The 20845-nt window shown below is 45.7% G+C and overlaps 1 protein-coding gene across 1 annotated transcript in view; it reads left to right on the top strand.

The window, feature by feature from the left end:
* The window catches only part of acss3 (acyl-CoA synthetase short chain family member 3), a 31817-nt gene that overhangs the window by 5199 nt on the left and 5773 nt on the right, over window positions 1-20845 (top strand). The window contains exons 5-11 of the mRNA XM_056578546.1: window positions 543-683; window positions 1947-2027; window positions 2803-2898; window positions 4373-4524; window positions 10038-10141; window positions 19795-19890; window positions 20668-20731. Of these exons, the coding sequence (XP_056434521.1) occupies window positions 543-683; window positions 1947-2027; window positions 2803-2898; window positions 4373-4524; window positions 10038-10141; window positions 19795-19890; window positions 20668-20731 (734 nt within the window). The remainder of the gene's footprint in view (window positions 1-542; window positions 684-1946; window positions 2028-2802; window positions 2899-4372; window positions 4525-10037; window positions 10142-19794; window positions 19891-20667; window positions 20732-20845) is intronic.

Genomic DNA, 20845 nt, shown 5'->3' with positions numbered 1-20845 from the left:
CGCTAATGCCGATCACAAAGGATTCTGGCGTGCCTATTAGCTGAGTCTTTCCAAATTGCGTACAAACCAAGGAGAACCGCGGTTCGAGACCGCCGAGATTTGAGCATAGAAGTGTGCGCTGCTGGGGGAAGCCAGGCTGAGCTGCATTCATTAGCTCCGTGCTGGAGTACAGTGACAGCCAGCTGACATCTGCATACACTACGCAGACGTGTGTGTGTGTGTGTGTCTGTGCGTGTGCGTGTGCGTGTGTGTGCGTGTACAGTTAACTTTATTCCCATATGCAGCACATTTCTTTTTTTATAAATATTGTATTCATAAATGTCAAATTTTAAATAAAGATTCTGTGACATCACCCCCCCCCTACTCCTCCCTGACTTGCTCTGTAGCTGCTTGCAAAAAAGTGCAATCTGAAAGCATGAGGGAAACTTTTCACAACTGATAACAAAGTGCATCCCATGGCAGATCAGACGTGGGGAGCAGTGCTGGGCTCCCTTTAGGATCAGGTGTTTGCTGAACCCAGGTAATGCTGCGTTTCTCCTCAGGAGAGGGTCTCCATGAGGCCGGGGCTGTCTCTGGACTGGGACGAGGAGATGGCCCGCGCCCAGCCCCACGACTGTGTGCCCGTCCCATCCAACCATCCCCTGTACGTCCTCTACACCTCCGGGACCACCGGCACCCCCAAGGTACAGCTCTCTGTCTTCTATCGGGCGTGCCCAAGCTCCGCGCTGAACCCCTCACCCCCTTGTGACTCTTTATTCATCTCTGGTCTGTCTCACACGCTCGCGCTCTGTTGTTGGTTCTTTTTTTCTCTCCCTTTCCCTCTCTCTGTCTAGTTGGTTCCTTTTTATTCATTTAAATCCCACCCTCTCGCTCTCTGTCTCTTCGTTCTGCCTTCCTTTCTGCCACCCTCTCTCTCTTGTTCTGTATTGTTTCTTTCCTTCTCTGACCCTCACCCTCTCTCTTTCTCTCCTTTATTTGTCATTCTCTCACTCACCCTCTCTCTGTCTTTCTGTTGTTTGATCTTTATGTCGGTCTGCCTTTTCTTTCTTTCTCTTACCCCCTCTCCGTCCCTTGTTCTTTTCTTCTTTCTTTCTCCCACTCTCACCCTCTCTGCGCCTGTTTCCCTCTCTTGTTTCCGTTCTCTCTTTCTACAGAAACACACAGTAGAAACGTTTATCCCTTATCTGTCTCCCTCGGTCTCTCCATCGTCCTTCGAAAGACGCAGATTCCAACAAACGTTGTCACCCGTTACGTTTAATGTGTTTGCTTTGTTATCCCCTGCTTGTGTTTCCGCTTTATCTTATCGCTCTCGCTCGCCCTGTAATGCTCTCGCTCGCTCTCGCTCTCTCTCTCGCCCACATTCCATCTCTGTTTGGATAAAGCCGGTTACAAGCATTACACGCTTATCTAAAAACAGTCGTAGCGTTCAGGCGACCAGCCCCCCCTACCAGTCGATATCGAACTGTCCACGTGTCGATCGGAGGGGAACTGCTTCTGGACATGCACATCCTATCCTCTGACCGCTACATTCTGTTCTTTACCTCACACCCAGCACCTCCACATACATTTCCCTACGCATTGAGCCAGCCCCAGCGAGCAAGGGGCTCTCGAGCTAGAGATAGGAATGATCAGGAGAAATGGCCCCCAGGGGCGCATTCCAACGCAATCACCCTCTCAGCCCGTTTCTGGAGCGGATGGCATTTTTTATCCCCCCCCCCCTCCCCCCTTATGGGGTAATTAACACCCAACCGACGGTAGGAATCACTCTCTGTGTGTTCTATGGTAAGTGTGTTTTCGTTGGGGAAAACCACTTGATTCTTCCATCGCGCCAACGACTAGCGAGACAATTTTCCCTTAAGTGCAACTTGACTTGTGTATTTTGTTTGACTTGGCTTTGTTGCCTAGCAACACCCCGTTTGATCCCGCCCCCTCTCTCTCGTCTGCAGGGGATCGTGAGGGACACTGCGGGCTACGCCGTGATGCTGAGGTGGACCATGGCCAACATCTACGGCCTCCGACCCGGGGATGTAAGCCAATCAGAATCAGTCCTTCCTCCTCCCTGTGCTAACCCCCCCTCACCCGCTATACTCTCTGATATATATATTTATATATAGGCCCAATCCCATTTCTACCCCTTACCCCTCCCCCTTGTTTTGAAGGGGTAAGAAGTAGAAATGGGATTGGGCCATAATATACGGAAGAGCTGATAGTGTGCAAACCATAACCTCAGTTATCTCCATGCTCAGAACTTCAGTTGTACCTGTTTTGCTTTGCTTTATCGTTACTGCCTTATTATCGTTCTTACAGTTTTGTCATCAAGTGGGAGAATGAAGCCAAAGAAACGCTCCTTTACGATTCTCCACCAATGAAAAGGCTTGCATTACGCGCATCTGTATTTGACAGGCATGATGGAGGGATGCCCTGATTGGTTGGTAGTGAGCCTGGGGAGTTCCAAAATCAAAATTTGGGCTCATACAGAGGCAGGCACGGGCAACTCGAAACAGATTGTCCCGCAGCTTATTTCTCGCACTTAGATCTGAAGGATAGTTGTGGCATTCTTTACAAATTACCCCTCCAATGACAGCTCCCACAGCAGTAGCAAAGTACCTTTCAGATGGGAAGTGGAAAGAGTGCACAAACCTGCACTCTATTTAATAAATGTTGTTGTTTCCCTTCTAATATGACGGTACATTCGTCTTCTGGAAACAAGCCATGAACCGATTCCATCCCTCTGTCCACTTCTGTCTGTCTGTCTGTCTGTCTGTCTCTCTGACTGCCTGTCTGCCTGTCTGTGGGCTCCAGGTGTGGTGGGCGGCATCTGACCTGGGCTGGGTGGTCGGCCACTCCTACATCTGCTACGGACCCCTTCTCCATGGCAACAGCACCATCCTCTACGAGGTAGGGCACGCACACACAAGCAGCACGCACACACACACAGATGTCGGCCTCACCTGAGCTTTAGAGTTTGTGTTGCGATGCGCGCCAAAAAAACGAAAATCCCGTTGAACCGAATCCGGACGCCTGCCAATCCAACGCTTGCCAAGTAGTTTGATGCCCTTGAACGAAGTACGCACACAATACGCAGGTTTGCAAATTGGTTTCTACAACCGCGCGCGCGTGTGTGTGTGTGTGTGTGTGTGTGTGTGTGTGTGTGTGTGTGTGTGTGTGTGTGTGTGTGTGTGTGTGTGTGTGTGTGTGTGTGTGTGTGTGTGTGTGTGTGTGTGTGTTAGTGTGTGCGTGTGCTTGAACTCAAAAGCAGCATCTGCTCACCGTAAGTTCCCTGAGCTCGCGTGGTGCGGTTGTTCGCCAACCAGCCGCCAACAAAAACGACCAAACGCACCCGCTGCGGTCGAGGTTCGGTCTGCGCTGCTTCCCTGCTGCTCCTGTCTGCAAAACAGGAGGAGGACTTTATAGGGGGTCTCTGAGGGGCCCAGTAGGCCCGGTTGGGTTTAGAGAGAACCAGTTTGTATTCCGAACTATAAAGAATGTTTTTTCCCGGATATTCCTTCCAGAGCAGCTTCCGTGCTTCAAACGGCGGTATAAATATTTACTGTTGGTATTTATGCATACATATTTATGAAGTCCACATAGAAAACTCTGCGATTTTCCCTGAGAAGACGCTCATATTTTCTTTCTCTGACTGTAAACCTTGATTATCTTTAGATTCCCAACACACTGCTGTATTTAGAAGCTGCGTTTACATTGATGATTGAAAAAACCTACGCTAAATAATAAAATCAATGACAATAGAACCAAGGGTTTTCTCTCCGAAACAAATACAGGAAACAAATATGCATAACTTAACATGACTGTCTTTCAAACTATACTGCCAAATAGTGCTCTCTCTCTCTCTTCATTTATCTCTCCATCTGTCTCTCCCTCTCTCTCAACGAGTTACCTGCGCTTAATACTGATCCCTGAATCCTCCCATCGGGCTCTTCTCTCTTTATCCCTCTCTCTCTCCCACGAATACTGCAGGGACCATCTTGAGCTTCGGTGCTCTTTCTCGCACAGTTGGTTGTTTTTATGGCAACCGAATCCTACACACAAATACACACAGACATGCACACAATATCACAATACAACATGTGTGTCTCTCACACACACACACACACACACACACAGACACAGACACACACACACACTCTACACAACGTGCGACACACACACACACACACACACACACACACACACACACACACACACACACACACACACACACACACACACACACACACACACACACACACACACACACACACACACACACACACACACACACACACACACACGTGTCTCATCACAACATGTGCGAAACACACTTGTCCCATTACATTACAACGTGTGTGTGACCCGCTCGCTGTGTTTCCAGGGCAAGCCGGTGGGCACTCCGGACCCCGGTGCGTTCTTCCGTGTCATGTCGGAGCACGGGGTCTCCTCCATGTTCACGGCCCCCACCGCCCTGCGCGCCATCCGGCAGCAGGACCCCGAGGCCGCCGTCGGGAAACGGTACCCCCTCAACCGGTAGGCTCCCCCCACACACACACACACGGCAAGCCCGGTTCAACCTCGTCTCACTATGGCTCTGGGTTCTTCTCCTAAGTCTGACCGTAGACAAGCTCAAATCTAGCCAATAAATAGTGAATACAAATGCGTTTATTACGGTTCAAGAGCTTGAAGATGTTCTTAGAGCATTTATAGCCAACTTTATATATATTATAGATCAATATTGATAACAATGAATGGATTTTCTCAAATATTACGGTCACATGTCAACCTTACGCCAGTCTCTCTCTATCTTCAACTTTATTATTTTGCTTGAATACTCGGTACAATCTCTAGAAGCTAAACCTGGAGGTCTCTCTATGGCAGGGTTCAAACTGGAGCCAGCAGGGTGGTTCAGTCTGGCCCTGGGGCAGTAGGCATGACCACAGAAACACGTCAATACATTTCAGTGGGAAAACGAAAAGCGCTCACATACATCAGCACAGTAGGCCCGAAAAGCAATTTGGGAACAACAGGGTTATCAAATTGATAAATGACTGCCACTACTAGTCCCCTAATAATTCATGAAGGTAAAAAAAACGGCGTCCGATGTTTTAAAGAAGAAGTTTACACTGAAGTTTACACTGAACAAAGATTCAGAGAGATTTTTGAATATTTATTCACCGAGCTCAACGGATGGCTTCACTCGTGTGCACACAGTAGGTAGCGTTTCAAAAGGGTTATGCTATTCGCCGTCGCTACGATGTCCACAGGGAAGAAATTACAAATACCCCAGTTAGCTTTGTGATTTTGTTTTATTCCGGCCGAGCATCCTGCCCCTGTTCCTGGCCCTTTGTCCTCCTTTCTCCGGGTGTATTCTTACTCCCCCGCCACCCGTTCTCCCATCTGAATGTTTGCACTTTAAGTGAATACTGATGAAAGAAGCAACAACAGCAGAGAAGCTGAAACCAATTTCATATTTCCACCGAACAGCAGAGGAACTCGATTCCACCTGCTGTCTCTATCTCCCTCAGTATGCACCTGTGCAGAGAATCGCTCTCAGCTAGAAATATCGCGGGGAAAAAAGAGAATAATTCTGCAGTAGCTAGCCTTGAGGCTATGGCTATGATGTTTCGGATCAGGTGGACGGTGTCTGTGAATACATATTTGGCTCACGAATTCCCCTCCCCTCCAGCCCGTGGAAATCAGCGCACGTGCTGTAAATCGGACGTACACCTCGCTCCCTCCCTGCAGTGGGGGGAGTGTCCCTGAGCAGGGCATTATGATGCATCTCCGTGTGTGGATGACCCCGCTCCATAACCTCTGAATGATTTAATAATCGCTGCCATGGCTCTGGCCTTGAGGCCCTGAATGTGACGGGGGTACCATCTGCTGATATTGTCTTGTTTTCTTTCGTTTTTTCTTCGGTTGTCCTTGCATAACACGTCTAAGCCCCCCTCTGTCTCGAAAAGAAGATCACAGCTAAGTCGTTTTTGATTGATTCCTCAGAAAACCAATGCCTCAAACACTGGCGTTCTCGCCTCGGATACAAACCGTTGCTTATCTCCAGTGTCCCCTGCCAGGTTTTTTTTATTTATTCTTTTGTGTTTTAGTGCGGTGTGTCCGCCTGGCTACTTAAAGTGTTTGTCTGCCCGCCGGCGAAAGCGAGCGGGGGAAATGTACCACCGCTTTCGCCGGGAGAGGAAAAACAATTTCACCGTGCCGAGGAAACGCTTGCAGATCGCTAGTGGGAGCGTTTTGCTCGCCGTGCAGTTAGAGATGCCTGTCTCCCCTCCGTTGGGCTTCATAAAGACCCGCGGCTGGAATGTCCAATAGACTTTTTTTCACGACTGTTATCTGCCGGTGAACGACTTGAAAGCACAATAAATTGGCGAGAAGTTCCTCATCATGTCTCCACTTGGGGAAAACGCTTCTGTCTGCTAATGTGTGAAATCAGCTTGCCCTCGCCGTCTGCTTATTGAATATAATGTTGCATGGCTTGTATAAATGGAAACACAAACTGTCAATGGTTTGTTTTCTTGATAAAATCCAATTTTGCACGCTCCCATCTTGAATGTAATTCACCTTGGGTTTTCGGTTCACTTTAAAATTGATCTGAATATTTGATGTATTATATTTATATATTTATATTAAGGGCATTTAGCAGACGCTTTTGTCCAAAGCGACTTGAAACCACTCATACACACATTCACAGACCGATGGCGGCGTCAACCATAAAAGGTGACAGCCAGCTCATCGGTAGCAGTTAGGGTGAGGTGTCTTGCTCAGAGACATCTCGACTAGGAGGAGCCAGGTATCGAACTAGCAACCTGTCACCCTACAAATGCCTATTAATTCACCATTTACTTTCATCCAAAGAGACAGTGATTCCGAGACATTAAAGAGCAGGTTTTATTTCGGCATTTTCAAGGATGCCTGCCATTAGCAATGGCGGACATTGGGGATTGAACCAGACACCTTTTCTGGTTGGGAGTTGTAAAACCCTAGCCTGCCCTGCCTCACACAACACCGTCCCTCTCAGTGACGGAGGACCAGAGATCTTCAGTGGGATTTTGAGGTCAGGCAAACCCCCTAACCCCTCTCAGCTTCTCTCTGAAACTGCAAGGCTCCCTTTGAGGATACCTCTCTGGCAAAGGAAGAAGTTGTCTTCTGGCTAAACCGTGCTTTGCTGCATAAATGGAAAATCTGTTTTTGTATGCGTGTTCGGGAAAATTGCGATCCAAATAGCAGCACATGCCTCCCGTAGCGCTGGTACATGCTGGTCTAATGCAGACATCTGCCGTAGTGTCTGGTGGACTGAGTCCGTAGGGGGTCTGTAGTCACAGCATGAGGAAATAGCCTGTGGTTTCACTAACACATCTACACCAATTCATATCAGGCTAGAACCTTTTGGTTTATTTTTCTATTTACAAGGGGTGTTATCTGCTCCTCTCTACTGTCATCGAATCAAACCCGCCCTGTATGAGATAAATGATTGTGATTGGCCCGACCCAGCTCTGCTGGAAACTGCTCTGAGCGGGAGGGGGGCTAGGCTCATATGCCAGAGCGAATGAAACATGAGCCTGCAGATTGGTCTGGTTCCCAGTCTAGCTTTGTTGGGCATGAGTCAACAAACATTGGGACCAACCCCATCTCAAATTTAAGAAGCATTATTTGGTTCAAATGTGTTTTTATTTCAAGAACAAGTTATTGTTGGTTCCTGAGGCTGGATGATTGGATAAAGAATTAGTGGGTCAACAGAGAACATGTCAGTATTTCACTTTCAGATCATAAAAAATGAACTTCAATACTTCTTGGCTGCTTGTCAGACAAAGAAGCCCATTTAAGACCTGATCTTGTGCGCTTGGTTTGACATTGGTCCTTATTTGGACGCTATATGAAAAAGATGTGGCAGACTGACAATCTCAAGAGTATTTAGTTGCTGACTGTCGATCCTCTCTAAGATTTGACGGGGATTGTGTGTGGTCAGGGTTAGGCTCAGATAGTTGAACTTCAGCATTTTGGCAATCTCTGCATTTACTGCCCGAGACAAGCAGCCAAGAAGGAAATATATGGTCTTTATCACCACTCAAAGTTCTCAGAGATTAGGTGCTCTTTGATCCTCAAATACCTTGTTGACAATTTGGGCAACAGAGGAATTTCCCAATGCGGAGCCGATGTACGCACTAGTATTATTATGATATTTTATTTGTGCAGAAGATTTTGTGTGCTTTCTGCTTCATTCTCAGCCTCAACCCGAAGTCTCATTATAAAAGGGCTTAGTAAGTGACTGAAGTGATGAATGTAATGAGTGTAATTAAGACGTCCACATGTAAAATGATGGGCGTAAACTATTCCATGAGGAAGAAAACATTGAATCTGTTTGTTCCGGGACTGGTTTTGTTCTGCTTGTTTTTCGGGGCCGATCAAGATGAGACCCAAAACATTGAGTTATTCCAGTGAGTCAGTAATTGCCAGGCTTCGCGCCAAAAATCACTGTAGCGCGCAGAATCTGCCAAATTGTAGTCTCATGGAGTGCTCCTTCAAAAAAAAACAACGGGATATTTTAAAAACAATTAAAGCATTATTACCGGATTCAGTTTTCTGCAGACAAGTTCGGAAGTTCACAACACAGGTTTATGTTCTTGTGTTGAGAGCTTTATTGACGTGAGTAAAACAGAAGTCGTTGTAAACACTGTTTTATAGGGCAGAGGGATCTCCTCAAAGCATTGCTGCCAACTGCTTTGATTTCCTACTTACACTAGGAGATCAAAGCAGTTGGCAGCACTCAATTCAAACTGCCGGGTTAGTGGGTACTGCCGGTTACCAATTTAGAAAACCATTTGGGATTTTCCCAATAGGTTCCAATCATTGCAAAGTGATGTCGAACAACATGTAATCCAATCACCAAGGCAAAACAGTGATCACTGGTGTTACACCCCAGTTTTACACCACTCTGCCAGTGGTTTATGGTTTAAACCACTCATCTTTGTCGTTAGTTTAAGATTTAAATTTCTCACATGGAGACAAACACTGCAGCTATACAAAACTGAATTTAATCCTTTCTTTTTCCTCTTCAAAATAAAAGCCACTACAGGTTTAAAGTAGCCCTTCAGGAGAAACCGCTCATTGAGTACTTTTTGATTGTTGCCTTTTTGCCAAGGTCCTATGGCGGATCTTAAGGAGAGGGTGAAGGAGAATAGGAAGAAGACATGAATAGAATAGCAATAGAACCCAGTTGTTCTTTTTTTCCTGAAGGTTTTGAGTGAAAAGAGGAGGAAAACACGCTTTTGGATGAGGAGCTGTTTAACACATGTTCCACCTTTCTTATGCTTCAGGTGATGAACAAAAAAAACAGCCAACAGCAGGTGGTGACTACCGCCATTTTGGTTGTCGGTGATTGGAAATATTGATCCTTCACCAAGCAATCCTAGCAAAACAAGAATATACTCTTCCTCCCTGATAAGAAAAGTTGGGTTATTTTGTTTATTTTGCTATCGGCGGAGGCATTGAACGAGGCATTGAGCGGTAATTACACACATTTTTTAAATAGGAAGCACACTGATTTACATTTTAAGAATCAAAACAATGCTGACGTTACGTGGTGTTTCTTCGGGAGCTTTGCTTTAATGACATTGTGCCTTCTTGCAGTTTTTTGTGGAATAAAGTCATCTGTGGCTGACAGGCCTCACTTTAGAAGCACATACTTATTTCGGGGCGCCATAAATTCTGTCAGAATTTGACAAAATGTGTCAAATATAGTTGTCATATTCGTTATTCTCATCACACTGCTGGAGCTTAAGAATCACAGTTATATAACAGACTATTTTGGGGTGCCAGACTGGAATACATGTTGGTTTGATTGTTTTATTCACCAGGAGTTTCTCAAACAAGTACAGCACAATAACGGACAACGTACAATGTGCGTTTCTTTGTTTAATTTGTCATTTAACAGACACTTTTTTCCAAAGGGACTGGTGTCCATGAGGAGCAGGTAGGTGTAGGGGCATCTTGTTTGTGGTCAACCGGCGTCTCTCTCCTGCGTTCCCCAGCCTGCGGTCTCTGTTCCTGGCCGGGGAACGCTGTGACGTGGAGACGCTGGACTGGGCCAAGAGGAGCTTTGGTGTCCCCATCCTGGACCACTGGTGGCAGACTGGTAAGTAAGACTGGCAAGTTGAGTTCACAGCCTCTAGTAGGGCTGACTGAATTCCATCACCATTCATCCAGGATATCTAGGAAATTGTAGGAAATTTGTTACAATACCATCATGAGTGTATTTCCTAGCAGGGCTGGCCCCGGGTGGGAATCGTAGACCTAACCCTAGCAACCCGGGATGGAGCTACGCGGAATAGTCTTTACCTTCACACTGTGTTCAAAGCCCTTAAGCATCTAGGGTATCTGTGTGAGAGGACATTTAATGCAAACTCTGCCTTTCGCTGACAATTATTGTCCCTTTGACATTTATACAGCCTCGGAACAAACCCGGTAAGTCCTTTTTAAAAGATGATCCTCCCAAAACATGTTTTGGCTATAAAACGGTTTATTATACTTCACCCGTTTAAATAATACCATGAACCAGCGACACGTCTGTGCAATTTTAAGTTAATTAAAGTTCAAATGAATTTTCTTCTAGCTGCTCAAACCATTGTTCAACAAAGTCGTTTTACATACCTTTTGTGTATTCGATGAGTAAAAATACTTCTTGGTCGAGGTGAGGTTTAAGGTCTGAGCTGGAGCCTGTTCAGTTTTTTCTCTCAGAGATGGTGGTGTAGACATGCTGGCAGGAGTTCTCCAAGTGGAATACCTTGTTTCTACAAAAACACCTGCATGTTTAGCTAAAAGCACTCCCATGTTTCTACCATCTTTTCGCCATACCTGTCATTTCTTTCTTCCAAAAAGTCCATCTTAACAAATGTGTTGCGTTCTGGTTAAGTGTCGGACTTGCGTAGCTAATAGACTCTCACGGTGGTAGACTAATATTGGCTTCTTCGATCGGATGCCTCGCTCTGTCTGTCTGGCTCTCTCTCGCTCTCTCTCTCTCTTGCCCTCTCTCTCTCTTGCCCTCTCTCTCTCTCTTGCCCTCTCTCTCGCTTAGACAATCTCAGCTTGGCTACCGATGCCCTGAACCAGAGCGCTGTGGTTTAAATTAATCATGGCCTGAGAGTGAAAGGACCTGTTGTCATGTTGTCATGAAGTCCTGCTAGCAGTGATGGGAGATCGATGCTGGAACAAGTGGACATCTCTCTCTCTGCATATGGAACATGGAAATCAATACAAACACCGTCGACCTTGAAAGTGCATAGATGAGGCAGTGAGGGGGGCGGTAACTGTACTGGAGGAATATTGGCTGGCTATTCCAATGAGTTATTAAAAAGTTGTATACAGCTTTTTCCATAGTACTTTTGAGCTGTACTGCAGTCAAAAGGGTTTGTGATGGTTTTCCTGGTTGATCACATCTTTCATTTTAAAGCGTTTACATTCGGTCTTTAGTTGAGCATGTACATTTCCTTTTTCATAAACTTTTGTGAAGTGGTAGACGGAGAACAATCAAAGCAGGCTATTTTTTTTTCTTTTATGAAAAAGAAAATATTTTATGTATTTTTTTCCATTTTTAAAAAAAAAATCAATTTAGCACAATAAGCGTATTTGATACAACTATAGCCCCGTTGATCGGGGTAGATACATGCATAATAAATACATGCAGCCGTACAAAGTCTAAAATATACCATTATAAGGCCTGAAGTCAGGCAAAGCAGCAACTATCAGTTGGTTTTGCAGGGGGTGAAATTGTGTTGACCTTCCTTTTGTAATCCATCTACTCTGTTACCATTGAAGCACATGAACGCTACGGCATTGATGTTGCACAAGACCCAAGTCCTTTATCAGGGCTCTGTGGACAAGAGATTAGAAACACACTCACCCGTGTTAACGTATTACAGTCTTGTGAGGTCTTGTGTCATGTGTTGCCGGGGGGATGGCTGGCTAATCATGCGTTCGGATAATGATACACGTGTGTCGGTTGAGGAGCTCTGTGGGGTAACTGGTCGTTTGTGCTCGAAGCAGTAGGAGGTTTCGCTGGTAAATCTTGACGTAGTCGATGTTGGCCTGCTGGGTAAACACTGTAGCATTGATCTGTGTGCAAGCGTGCATGCCTTACTATTAACTGGTATATTTGTTCAGTTGTCCCATCTATATTTATGTACATTGAGCTGCCTTCTCATATTGACTGTCTGGATTTAAGATGTGGGTTGGTGGGGTGGGGTGGCATGGGTGTAGTTGGAGCAGTCACGTTCTATTCCCTTATTTCATCGTTTTTAATCTCTTTTTTTTTTATCATAGTCCATTATGCATGTGCTTCTAATTTGGCCTCCTTCATCCATCCTTCCTTCATATGGATGTGTGTCAGATGAGGTTTTGTCATTACCTGTGACCTACGATGCTAGGCTTCTTAATTTCAATGCCAAACCGAGTGCAATGCAATCAAAATGAATTAGTATTGTAGCTCTGTGGTTAACATCTCGGAGAGTGACTGTAGTGGATCGTGTGGATTAATGTCCATTGTTTAAAGAGAACGTACCTGTTAGAATGCATGCTACAGTCCTGTTGCAGGGAGGTCAGCTCTATGAGCAGCTTCTCCTCTCTGGTTTCAAGGAGGTGCTCCTCAAGCCTGTCCTTCATCACGGCGGAGGACTTTCTCCTCTCTGCAGAGCACAATGTATCTCCTAGACCAGTGGTTCTCAAATGGAGTACTGTCGAGTACCACACTGAGAACATTTCTAAAGAAATATATCAAAAAAAAAAAAAAAGCTAACTATCATTTTATTTTCCCCCTGAGCAATTTGTTATTGAAATTTTATATGACAACCAGAAATCGAGAAAAAAAAATAATGCCTGAAACTTAAATCTCGAGGAGAAAGGAGAGTCTGTGAAAACAAAAGTGCATCCAGAAACACCAACATTTCGTCAGTTTCAGGAAGAATATTTTTTAATGGGATTCGCATCATTCACAGGGTTCATGCTCTGACCCTCCCCTGGCGTTGTGCTTCTTTTGAGGCGAGAAACTTGCCAACACAGGGCCATGTTTCTCATGGCCCATGATTATTTGCAACCTTTAACGTTCATGTTAACAAACTTCTACCATAAATGTTTGTGCCGGTGAAGGGGATAGTCAGCTGAAAAACTATCTTAGAGGGGGTACACTAGTAGAAAAGTCTGAGAACCACTATCCTAGACCTCCTTCCCTCTCCCGAGTCCCTTCTGGAGCTGCTTGTAGTGCTGTCCGTTCTTGACAACCCAGACAGAACCAATTTCTCCTTCACACATCATGTTTGCCGAGCCGGTTTTGTAATGAAAGACTGTAACCTGATCAGACATGACACACAGCCAGCTGCTTCGGCTCTGTCCTCTGCCTCTTTCTCCGTTAAGAACCAACTTCCACTGTGTGAGAGAGAGAGAGAGGCCTTCTAGTTTGTGAAGTAAGTTTCCCCCCGGTATGGACGTACTTGCAGATCTTACAGCCTGCTTTGCTCCGACGTGAATGCCTCTGTTGATGTTCGCAAATGGAGGGAGTTCTGTTTTGTCTAGAATGAAAAAATACAGAGTTAATTGTTGAAGTGGTTGTTGGCTGATATTGCTGACAATTACCGTTTCTTCTGACTGAACCTGTATTGACTCAACCTGACAAAATCCGACAAGATTAATACTTTCAAAGATTACTCAAACTCCTAACTCCTTCTCGCCAATGTTGTTATTATGACTGGCTATTCATATATTCATATTCATTCATATTCATGAATTAATGTAAAAATGTAAATGTGCTGATGTTATTGTAATATGTGATTAGATTAATGCAAATACTCAAAGTAAACTTTTGCAAAAAAACATTAGAAATGTAATATTCAACAATTTATGTTTGTCAAATAATCAATCGAACTTAGTACTCCTTTGTACACTGAAACCAGTGAGTCAGTCTTATACTGTGAAGTATGAAGTTGAAAATTAGATAATGTCTTCAGTGTGGCATGGATGGAAATGAGTTTCCTCTCAAAAGTTTCCCTCTTAGTTGTAGTCCCAGGCCCCCCCACACACACACACACACACACACACACACACACACACACACACACACACACACACACACACACACACACACACACACACACACACACACACACACACACACACACACACACACACACACACACACAGAGAGAGAGCGAGACAGTGTGCTGTCGCTGCATACACGCCATCTACGTTATGGACTTGTCTGCACCAGGATCGCCTCGTCCCATCAGGACTTTGAAGTCTCTGTCGACTCGCTCCTGGGCGCTAAGCTAACAGCTGTTCCACACCATTCAGTCAGTACTCCCAACTCTGCAGCTCATGAAGCAGAAAACATACATTTATGGCTTGTTTTGGAGCTCTGTGCCATATGTTGCTTGTAATGTTTCTGTCAGGTTTCCTCTCCGGCACCTTGCTGGCTGAACAACCCAGCGTTAGCTTAGCTCAGCTCCTTGGCTGAGCTCTCTCCCTGTCCTACTAATTGCTCAGGGACAACAAGCTGTTTTTTGAGAGTCAGACTTTGCTTTCCTACGCTATAGTATACTGAAGTGAATCAATTGGTGTACGGCATTCAAACTCATTTAAAAAACAACAACCAAGCGAAGACATTCAATATACAATTGGACATTTTTTTGCAAAACAACACTGGTTGTCCAGAACATGTTTCTTGTGGTATCTTCATTTGATAAATGATTGAAACAATCCGCATTATTCCGGTTCCTCATAACCATTTTGGTCTTGAGGCCATGGCTCAGAATCTATCTTTAAGACGACTGTATCTCGAAGGAATGATAAGAGATGGGCACCATCTACGTGTTTCTGTCATATCCTCATTACAACCAGAGGGACTAGAGGGCTAGAGGGAGGGTGGTTCTGCCGGTGCTGCTCTACAGAACCGAACAGAGAGAGAGTGGTTCTGCTACTGCTCTACAGAACCGAACAGAGAGAGAGGGGTTCTGGTACTGCTCTACAGAACCGAACAGAGAGAGGGGTTCTGCCAGTGCTCTACAGAACCGAACAGAGAGAGAGGGGTTCTGCTACTGCTCTACAGAACCGAACAGAGAGAGAGTGGTTCTGCTACTGCTCTACAGAACCGAACAGAGAGAGAGGGGTTCTGCCAGTGCTCTACAGAACCGAACAGAGAGAGAGGGGTTCTGCCAGTGCTCTACAGAACCGAACAGAGAGAGAGGGGTTCTGCCAGTGCTCTACAGAACCGAACAGAGAGAGTGTTTCTGCTACTGCTCTACAGAACCGAACAGAGAGAGAGTGGTTCTGCTACTGCTCTACAGAACCGAACAGAGAGAGTGGGGTTCTGCCAGTGCTGCTGTTCAGAACCAAACAGAGAGAGAGGGGTTCTGCCAGTGCAGCGGTGCAGAACCAAACAGAGAGAGTATTTCTGCCAGTGCTGCGGTGCAGAACCAAAGCCAGTGTTCTGGTACGTTTCACTTTTAATCAGTGAGCAGATGCTTTCATCAGAGCCGACAGCCAATGGAGGCTGAGAACAATCGAGGCGACCAAATCAATATCGACTACTAATTAAAGTGTTGCAGAACAGATGTCACTCAAAATAATAACATATCTAAAATAAATGCAACATTAACATAGTAGGAATAGGTAACGGGCCGGCATTATTTAACATTATTTATCAACTCGTGAGAAATAATTAGTGCTTCAGGAATGCTATATTCTTCTGTATCTAACCGAGCTTTCCAGAAACATAAAATTGCACATGTTTACAATAATGACGCGCAATTAATCCGAGAGAGAAATTCAATGTGATAAATCAATTGGGCAGGTGGGTTTCGAACGAGGTCAGGGTTCACGTGCTATGGTTTGGACCAAAATGGAAGGCATCCACTCAGCGCCATAATCTACAATAAAAACCCACTTCAACTACAAATCCCATGGTGAATAGTTACATATCGGACCAGATGGTCAGCCATAGTTGTATTTGATTGTCGTAATTTGGCTAATTCCGCGATTCCCTTGCATATCACGGCCAATTTGAGCTTTCTAAAGTTAAAAGCACAGCTTTCTAAACAAGCTGTGCTGGCAGACCCAGGGCTCATTTAGTGAATTGGTTTAATTCCGAGCCTCCCTAGCCACTAGCGGTGTTTTTGAGTTGGCGCCGTGAGAGGCTAAGTGGCGGGAGTTGTTAGCTTCCCCCCCCCCCCCCCCCCCCATTCACGGTTTACATTTACCTTCAAACGGATGTTATTTTTTTACCATTATACCAGAATCACAATTTAAACTGTCTTTGCCACACACACACACACACACACACACACACACACACACACACACACACACACACACACACACACACACACACACACACACACACACACACACACACACACACACACAGTGAGGGGTCTTTGAAGCCTGATAATAATCGGAGAGCTATTTTAAGACCTCGTCACCGTCCGCTCAGGGGAGGAAGAGGAGCTGGTGACGACGATGAAGGTTGCTGATGTCACACAGGTTGCCCGGCAACCGGTGTGCAGTTCTTTGAATTTTTTTTTTGTAGGACGGGTTGGTTGCCGGTTTGCCCCGTAACACATACACACACTCTAATTTATGCTTCCTCTCTAGCTCTCGTCCTTCCTCCTCCTCTCCCACCTCCATTAAGCTTTATCAGTAGGACATTTCAATTTAAGGGACGTGTTGTCAAAGCATGGAAATATATGGGTAAATAAATGAGGCCGATGCATGAACGAGTGAAATGTAGTCTGTATGCGCATATATTGTAAACTCCTGGAAGAGGCAGTCAGTCATTCCTCGCAGATAAGACGCTCCCTCAAAGACAACGCAGAGAAACGTCCATCAGATTATCTTCCTTCCCTCAGTGTTTCAAAGGGGAAACAGGATATTGGTGTAGGAATGTCATATGATCCTTCAGGGATTTGATCGGCTCGTACTAAAGTGACGCACACACCAGCCAGCTGCGAGTTTGCGTGTTTTACCCAAAAGGATTCATTCGGATATGATATTAATATTAAGCTTTCAAGTGAACGTCATTCATGTTATGTCAGCTGCGCTGGAGGTTAGGCTAATTGGACTCAGAAGTGAGGGGTGCTTTGTTGAGAGCTGACTCATTATAACCGTAGAGATGAGCTCAGTGTGTCTTTAGCGTTCGTTCATTCATTCAGTCACTGCTGTGCTGCTTTTAGTACGGCGACCTTCACCTGAACTCTCTTTCACTCCACTGTTCCAACTCTGAGGCTTAAAATGATTTAATCCATATCAGTGTTTCAATCTAATGTGAAACACTGAAATGTAGATCACAAAAGACTAGTTGAACATCCCTAAATGTCCCCTGTGTCACTCATCCCTTTGACCTTGGGGGGGGGGTTGTGTGTGTGTGTGTGTGTGTGTGTGTGTGTGTGTGTGTGTGTGTGTGTGTGTGTGTGTGTGTGTGTGTGTGTGTGTGTGTGTGTGTGTGTGTGTGTGTGTGTGTGCGCGCTTGGTTGGTTCCCCTCCCCGGGGGGCGACCAGCAGCAGCGATGCAGTGCATAAGGTTGTCACGACAACACACCGGGACTCGGTACCCTGAGCTCTCAGTGGGACCGGGGTGAAGAGGCAGGGGATGGGTGATGAGGCTGGGGAGAGATGACAGCCATTGAACCCCTCATCTCCCCCCCCCCCCCCCCCAGGCGACGGGCAGTAGAGCCCTGATCACGGCTGAGTGACAGCTGGCTCCACATCCAAACCGTTCCTCTTTCATGTTCTTTTGCACTTTCTTCTTTTTAGCCTTATTGTAAGTCGCTTTGGATAAAAGCGTCTGTTAAATGCCCTAAATGTAAATGTAGCCTTTCTTCACTTTTCCTCCTTTTTTTTAATATTTTATCGTTTCTCTCCGTTGGTTTGTTGTAGCGGTGGGCGATGGCGAGTCACGATGTTGGGCACTACGCTACGTACGTGGGCGGCATGTGGCTCAGGAGGTAGAGCGGGGTCGGCCGGCAACCGGAAGGTGGCTAGTTCGTTCGAGTGTCGAGGCGTCCCTGAGCAAGACGCCTCTAACCCTAACTGCTGCCGACGAGCTGGCTGTCGTTGTGCATGGTCGACACCGCTGTGTGTGTGTGTGTGTGTGTGTGTGTGTGTGTGTGTGTGTGTGTGTGTGTGTGTGTGTGTGTGTGTGTGTGTGTGTGTGTGTGTGTGTGTGTGTGTGTGTGTGTGTGTGTGTGTGCAATGTGCATGAATGGGTGAATGTAAGGCAATATTGTAAACCGCTTTTAGATGTTAAGAGAGGGGGAGAGAGACCTTAAGAGAGGGGGAGAGAGAGAGATGTACAAGGACAGTCGAGGTTGAGCGAGCAAGGTACCGTGATTGGCTGAAGCTTGAGAGAGGATTATAGTCGAACACTATATTTAAACGTACGGACCGTCTCAGGTTCTTGGCTGCCTCAGTTCCGTCTGGCTCTTTCCCGCTCAAACGAGCGTGACGGCAGGCCTCGGCTCCGGGTTCCTTTGTGGAGCTCGTTTAGAGGGGCAGCTTCACGCTCGGCCGTCCTAATTGGAGAGAAGACCTCCTACGTGAGATGGGAGCCAATGGCAAAACAATCGAATCCAAAACTGTATTTCCAATGGATTAAACTACCTGAACCTGAAGGATGGATATGATATCACTGGAAGGTTTCAGTCTAAAGTGTTCATTTAATTGGTAGGGGTAATCTAAATCTCAAATTCAGAAGTGGACCACACACACGCAAGAAAGCACACACATACACACACACACACACGCACTTGTCAGTGCCAGGCACAGTCTCTCCTGGGGGGGGGGGGTTCTGTCAGGCGACAGACTGACAGATGGTCCATCGCCGACTCTCTGTCTTCAGTCTTTGTGAATAGCTGTCGGGGACTGCCGACAGGCTGCCGGTGATATTAATAATGTAATAACTTTGTTTTTAAAGCCACCATTTGTAAGATGTTAAGGATAGATTTAGTTGTTAGTAAAATGATCAAGATATATCTGGAGTACATGCTGATGCGAACTGATTGCCATAAATTTAAAATCGCTCTGTACCACGTATGTTGTATTTTTTATATTTTATTCAGTTGCGGGGTAAAATCGTGTCTATTTTACTTGTGGTTATTGATGCCTTAGCTGCCTTGACTATAAAATGACACCCAGTTACCTTACCTTTACCTTAACTTACCTTGCCTTAGCAAACTGTCCTAGTTACACTTACGGCTGTGCTACTGAAAGCTGCACCTCGCTGCAGCTGTAGAGCGCCCTCTGCTTTGAGAAGAGAGCGAGTAAAGGGGTTAATGATAGGGATGTAGGCCAACCAGCTGGCAGGAAGGGAGAGGAGGAACAGGGGGAGTGAGAGTGAGCAGGGAGGAGAAAGTGCGGGAGAGTGAGTGGGGGAAGAGTGAGTTGGGGAGAGTGAAGTAGGTCTTCATGGTAGAAAGGTGACGTGCATAATTGTTATATTCAGGATTGTGATTTTGACTTTCTGAACATTGTGTCGTCAGACTGAAAAGATGGAGATAGGGGAACACACAAATTGTAAACATTATTCATAATTATCCTTTGATATTTTTATTGGCCTGACATAAATTGACGTGGATTCCCTTTTCCATACATTTCCTACAGCAATTTTCCTGACTTTCATAAATACATTATGTCGTTCAAAATCAATGTCAACTGTTGAATAAAAACGATTTTTGAAGTGTTATCTGGAAGGGGAAGGGATGAAAAGCATTGAATAGTAAATACATATTTTCTATCTTAATTTCTGACCAGAAACTGGCTCTGCCATCACCTCCACCTGCATCGGCCTGGGGAACTCGCTGACCCCCCCTGCTGGCCAGGCCGGGAAGCCTGTACCGGGTTACAACGGTAAGAATCCTTGTCACATGACTGGCTAATCATTACATCTGAGATGACATTTCCTCCCCCACCTCATTGATTCATTCACCGCCAACGCGTTGTCGAGGAAACTGAGACGAGTGTTTGCATTCTCTCTACTGCTGTCTGAGGCTAAGGCTAACATAATGGTACAATGGCCCCTCAATTTCGTTTTCCGTCATTCGCATCTCTTCATATTGAGTCTTCATAAATATGAAAATATCAATTAAAAGGGGTGTTATTATGCAACCAGGTGTAGGTGTCCAATACAAGCCATTTATAAATCTGCCACCACTTTGAAGGATGTATCAGCCATGTTGGGTGACGTCTCTTCTGTTGGTATTTGAAGCGAGAACCCAAACAAACAGAGCCAGATCGCCCCTCCCTTCCGTGTTTCGTGCATCCAGTTAAAACTATCATGAATGCAGCGCAAAACCCCACGACACCCACCCCTTGTCGGTGAATGGTTGGAATACTATTTATTTTGAGTGGTCGGTAGTACCATTTGTCTTTGATTACGATCTCGGAGCGTAGGCTGCCTACAGAGACGCGTTTTATTGACGGCCTGCTTATGGGGCGGGCGGATCGTGAGGAAAGGTCAGATGAATGTGATCATTTATGTTTCGGCCAAGAATCGCTGATACAACCTTTTGATTAATTAAAAAATAAGCAGTGAATAAAGTTTTCCCTGCTTCCTTCGTGGTCTTTCAGTGTGTGACGCTTGTTTCCATGGCGTGAATGTCGGTCTGTGTTGTTTCCGTCTGACAGTGGAAGTCGTGGACGACGACATGCAGGCGCTGCCGCCGAGGATTCTGGGAAATATCGTGGTGAGGTAAGAGGCTGAGGAATGGGCCTGTATGGCCGCCGTGCTCGCTTACCCCTTTTTCATGCACACACACACACACACACACACACACACACACACACACACACACACACACACACA

Source organism: Gadus chalcogrammus, chromosome 19, assembly GCF_026213295.1.
Source record: "Gadus chalcogrammus isolate NIFS_2021 chromosome 19, NIFS_Gcha_1.0, whole genome shotgun sequence".
Lineage (NCBI taxonomy): Eukaryota > Metazoa > Chordata > Actinopteri > Gadiformes > Gadidae > Gadus > Gadus chalcogrammus.
The sequence above is the reverse complement of the archived record's forward strand: the minus strand, read 5'-3'. Positions and strand labels throughout refer to the sequence as shown.